Raw genomic sequence first — 6,004 nt, forward strand, 5'->3', positions numbered from 1 at the left:
CACTAACGATGGGTCAAAGAAAAAAAGGGGGTGGGGGGGGGGGGCAAGACTTACAAATTATAAAGATTGACAGATTACAAGGACTATTGAGGTTTAGAAGTAAAAGGCATATTGGAGATGAGTAAAATATAAAAGAACATAAAAGTCAGTCAAACGCAGGAGAATGTAATCTTTCCAAGGTACCTTACACATTCCAGAAGTTAATTAGGCAGCCCCCATACATATCTGATCCACACCATAGCCAAAACACCAAGGTATAACTATAAAAATAATCTTCTTGGCGAAGGGGATAAAGGGCGATGAAAGGATTTCCGAAATAGATGGAAAGGCGGAACATAACTAAGCTGATATGACCCCCATGGATCGGCCTGGTATTGGTTCATTTACAGTCACGAAGTCCACGCCCGTGGAGTTCACGCCTAGAAAGTCCACTGTAAGGTAGTGAAATACAACGAAGTTGAGACTGATTCCACGGCTCGGCCTAGAATTGGTCTGTTTTCAGGCATGAAGTGGATGGTCTTGCAGTTCACTCCTGCAAAGTCAAGGGATGTGCTATTCACCGAAGCGGACACTGATTCCACACCACTAGTATTGGTCTGTCTACAGGTTATAATTTCTATGTAAGTTCACGAAACCAACACCCTTGGAATACTACGTCCGAAGTGAATCCTCATGGATAATCAAAGGGAGAAATTGAAGTTTGTATCACTTTGTAACAAAGACGATAGGTGGCGCTAATTATAATGAAACAGTGCTCTGTCTGAAGTATAACTATCACTTCCTTCTATCCGCACTCTTCCCAAGTTCCACGCATCTCACATCGAGCCTCTTCACTAACTAACATCAGTTTCTGTATCTGTATCTATATAGCCGGCGTAACACACCAGCAACGCAGGCACGCGGTGCAGCAGCAGCTGGTTATATTACACTGAACGATCCGTCACACCTAACGGTGCACACACCAGTTCTTCCGCGACCGAGCTAGTGCGCGAGAAAAAAGTGACGAAAGGCTTCCGAGGGTCCATGTTTGAGTTGACATTTCTCATTATTTCCTGCGAAATGACATTAAACGGTTACATGGCTAAAAAGCGTAGGAAATGGTGTGTTTTCGGTGCAAATTGTGTTTTGGTCCGCGTCTTACTTCCGGGATATTCCTACGCCTGAATGTGATTCGGCTCGTGACCTAGATTTACCTCTGAAGCGCTGTGTTAAGCCTAGTTGTAATGCCGCGCGCCGTGGATGATTAAAAAAACTGTAGTACTAGAATTTTCTTTATAATTAGCTGGATTACTCGTTAGGTTTTCCTCTTTCTGACAGTATCAGTCGTGTTTGCCGGAAAAATCATCTTCATGTTTTTCTTTCAATGCCAAAATGCCCGATTTTTTGCATTATTTTTTACATGAAAATAATGTTTTTTCCCTCTAATTTTTTAAAATCAGAGAAGTTGAAGGATCGAAACTTAGTTTATGTTGTAGCCAAAGGAATATGCTTTCACCAGATATACAGTTATTTTGCTTCAGGATAATTCTCTGGTAGAGCTGGTCGCTAGACTTTAGGGTATGCCGCCTCCAATTGAAACCCCAAATAAATTGGTGTGTGCCCCCTTAACTTTTGCACATCTGTCTGCAAGTGTTCTTAAAAACTATCCCGAGAAGATGCCCCTACTGTGCTTAGTGATAACATATTTATATTTCAGCCATACCATAGGTATGGTGAAATATATTGTATTCGTAATGTTTCTTCTTTCTTCTTCTTCTTCTTTCTCCTGTCAAATCTTCAAAACACTCCGTTGTTCCTGAACCGAATGAAATTTGGCACAACGGTAGAGTGAGCCAATACCCCCAGACGTTTCTTTCATTTTTTTCATATCTGCCTTTAAAATGATTTTATTAAGGTTTTTGGGTCATCTTAAGACCAAAACTGTATATTTGGGCCCCCTGTACCCTGGTATTATAACCAAATGAGCTGACATTTGGCACAGATGTGCCTTGATAATTCCCCCATATAAATTCAATATCACTTTTGGTGTACAGTATAACGAAATGCTTATTTTTGCGATTTTTTGGTAATTTTTTTTACCAAAAAAGGACACTTTTGGCTCCTGTACCCTGGTTTTAGAACCGGAGTGCCCTAGACATATGCGCACATGGATTCATTAACACTTGAGGCATACAGTACAACAAAATGCTTATGAGTATTCGTCTAAGATAAATACTCATTGGCAGGATATTCTGAAGATTTAGTATAAAAAGCAAAGCAGTTTGAAGGACGTTACAGATTAATTGTATTGATGATCAGTCGAGCGCAATGGTTGTACGAGGTAATGCATCATATTATGTCAGTAGCCTTCTCTCAAATTTGTTTGATATTATATTTCTTTTTACTTGTCAACAGTTCCTGATTCATTAAGGTGTCTATCATGGGAATTATTACATTCTCCGATGAAATCAACAATGCAATGTGTCGTGGAAACGTTTACGGAATAATTAAAGGAAGGTTGTGTTGTGTTGTGTTGTAGCCTAATAATTATACTTGTAGAAGTGACACTTGCGAGATACCCATGGCTGTAGTTGTAGAAATTAAACTTATTGGATAGTTTTAAAAGTGACACCAATATGGAAGCCATGTGTGTGGTTACCAACTTTGTTGGTGATGCCAGTCTACCACACTAGTATCACTTTTACCACAACAGTACATGTCTTGAATACAGGAATTAATGCCTTGTTGGCTCTGATACCATGTTTTGTCCCTTTAATTCTTGTTACAACATTCATCACAACTTAATGGTACCTATTTTTGAAAATATAGCCATCTTGTTTTTTTTCACCCATCTTGTTTTTTTCGCCATATCGCACTATTTTTGCAGTCTGCAGAGGATATCATCCATAAAATTTACTTGCTGTGGCCTTAGTTGGTGATATCAAAACAGAAATGTACGCCGACTGAACATATATTAATCCAGTCTCAAAACTGACGTATTACCAGTGAGATAGCCAGGATAGAACCCATAAAAACCGCCGTAATAGTCTGGACCTGGTACTTTGATATAAGTAGCCCAAACAATACTTAAGTAAAGTCTCCATTCTACTCTCCAAGCAGAGGTAGGTGGTGAAGATTGCAATTTTTGTTTCTCGTTTCCACCTCGCGGACCGGTGGAGAGTGCGGACAGAAAATGGGAGATACTCGTATGAGAGAAGGTCACAAGCTTACCCACCAACCTCTGCTTGGAAAGTTTCAAATTCCATCTCTGAGCACTGAGCACACATACACACACACACACGCACGCACATACACACACACACACACATACACATACACACACACATATACACACACATACACACAAACACACATGCACACACACACACGCGCGCACACACACGCAGACACAAGCATACACACACACACACACACACACACACACACACACACACACACACACACACACATACACGCACACACACATACACACACAAGCACACACACACACACATACTCCTTGTGCTTAACTGAGACAACTGTATGATCATATGTTTCATTCTTTATATGCTATATTAAGACAAAAGTGTGGTTGTACACTTCATTTCACAAGCAACTCTTGAAGTAAAAAAATCGATCATGAAAGCAAACGGACACAGACCATGATACTATGAAAAGCAGTCTACAGGCTGGCATGGTCTGAGCTTTCAATAAAGGTTCAAACAATCAGACAAACAACAATTCAGTCACAGATAACACGTCATACCTTTCACAGGGTAAGTCTAAGAATACGCGCATATGGTACACACAAATATGTACAATGGTTTGATGTTACTATCTAGTACACATCTGTTTACAGAAGGTTCTTTCATTGGTTGATTGTTGTCCCGTGCTAATACCTCGGTATCTAATCTGAAGGCTAACGGCCGAGCTGTTTGTAGAAACAAAAATAGAAATGCATACGTGAAATGTACACAAATAATGCCCACGAATATTCTATTAACGTCTTGTGTAGTTTGATGTCTTTTATGTCATACATTTCGTTCCCGAAAGCTGTATAGAATTTGGCTGCCTAGAGGTATGAATCCTTCTACTGAAATTCCACCGTCGCCACGTGAACGTTTTTATTTTCAGTCTTGAAACAAAAATCTATTCTTGAATGGGGCTTCAATTCAAAAGTATTTTCATTGAAACAGCCACGCTGACCAATCAATACCCATTCAATATGTACGATACAATTTACGCTTGCTGTCTATCAAATTCACCTGCTTGCCATTGGTTAGGATTGTCCAATCGTCTTTAATTTACACTCACGTACTAAGCAATCAATTTAAGTCTCTTCCTTATGTCAACGAGAGAGGTGCATTTTGTTTTTTTATCACTAGGGGTCGCACTTTCAGTGTGGGCAGTTCAGGGACGCTGCGTCTACCTCCCAGGGAAATGATACGCACGGCAGGGCCCGGCGTTGTACGAGTACCCTCTCGATGGCCAGTTCTTGGTCTTTACTGCACCCGAACAGTATCACATAGCCGTACTCGAGTTCTGGTCGTACAAGTGACAGATAGATTTTTAATTAGGTCCGGGCAATCAGTAAAGTTGTTTATGAATGTTCAGTCGTCTACTGTCTGTTGTTTGCAACAACATCTAAATGGCAGCATAACAACTTTACTGATTGCCCGGACATATGCCCGGATACGCGACCGGGCACTTTTCCTCACTGCTTTGTCTTCTTTCAGTTCTTCGTCTCCTTTCTCCTCTTCATCTTCTTTCTCTTCTTCGTCTCCTTTCTCCTCTTCATCTTCTTTCTCCTCTTCGTCTCCTTTCACCTCTTCGTCGCCTTTCACCTCTTGGTCTCTTTTCACCTCTTCGCAGCCTTTCACCTCTTCATCTCCTTTCACCTCTACGTCTCCTTCCACCTCTTCGCCTCCTTCCACCTCTTCATCTCCTTTCACCTCTACGTCTCCTTCCACCTCTTCGCCTCCTTCCACCCCTTCATCTCCTTTCACCTCTACGTCCCCTTCCACCTCTACGTCTCCTTTCTCCTCTTCGTCTCCTTTCTCCTCTTCATCTCCTTCCACCTCTTCGCCTCCTTCCACCTCTTCATCTCCTTCCACCTCTTCATCTCCTTCCACCTCTTCATCTCCTTTCACCTCTACGTCTCCTTTCACCTCTTCATCTCCTTTCACCTCTTCGTCTCTTTTCACCTCTTCGTCGCCTTCCAACTCTTCGTCTCCTTTCACCTCTTCATCTCCTTTCACCTCTTCTTTCTCCTTCATGTCCTCTTTCTTCTCCTCAGCTCTTTTCCTCCTCTGCTTCTTGTTCTTTTTCTTCCTCCTGCCTCCTTCATTCAAAGATGTTTCTTGGGGTACCTGGAATTGCATTCACTTAATGTTAGAAGCGACATGCATGCTACATTGTCTATCGTAACTTACAAATGAGATATTATAAAAGAGTGATTTATTTATGAGAATTACATGGTTTAAAGGTCAGATAAGAGAGTAATGATGGTTCCAAGTAGGTTCTTTTTTAACCGCCTTGGTGTAAAAAAACACTTCATGTAAATTAAACGATTTGAATGAATGAATGAATAAATGAATGAATGAATGAATGAATGAATGAATGAAAGAATGAATGAATGAAAAAATGGATGACTGACTGACTGACTGAATGAATGAAGGACTGAATAAATGATTGAATCAATGAATTAATGAATTAATTAATTAATGAAAGAATGACTGACTGACAATGAATGAAGGACTGAATGAATGAAGGACTGAATGAAGGACTGAATGATTGAATGAATGAAGGACTGGATGAATGAATGAATGAATGAATGAATGAATGAATGAATGAATGAATGAATGAATGAATGAATGAATGAATGAATGAATGAATGAATGGCAACTGCTGAAATGTCTTTATTAGACTATACACTCACAGGAACAGTTCGTACGTCAGACTTATTCACAAATGGTCTGCCCAGCTCATTAACGCATAGTCCACAGCCATCAGTGATGCACCACAT

The 6,004-nt window shown here is 40.5% G+C and overlaps 1 protein-coding gene across 1 annotated transcript; it reads right to left on the reverse strand.

Annotated features, from left to right (window-relative positions):
* Positions 1-4,437: 4,437 nt before the first annotated feature.
* On the reverse strand, positions 4,438-6,004 carry LOC118415631 (protein Ycf2-like). The gene is made up of 2 exons (XM_035820339.1): positions 5,918-6,004; positions 4,438-5,348 (listed from the first exon to the last, which is right to left on the reverse strand). The coding sequence occupies exons 1-2, from the start codon at positions 6,002-6,004 to the stop codon at positions 4,590-4,592; spliced, it is 846 nt and encodes a 281-aa protein (XP_035676232.1). The 3' UTR covers positions 4,438-4,589.

This window comes from Branchiostoma floridae, chromosome 5 (genome assembly GCF_000003815.2).
Source record: "Branchiostoma floridae strain S238N-H82 chromosome 5, Bfl_VNyyK, whole genome shotgun sequence".
NCBI lineage: Eukaryota > Metazoa > Chordata > Leptocardii > Amphioxiformes > Branchiostomatidae > Branchiostoma > Branchiostoma floridae.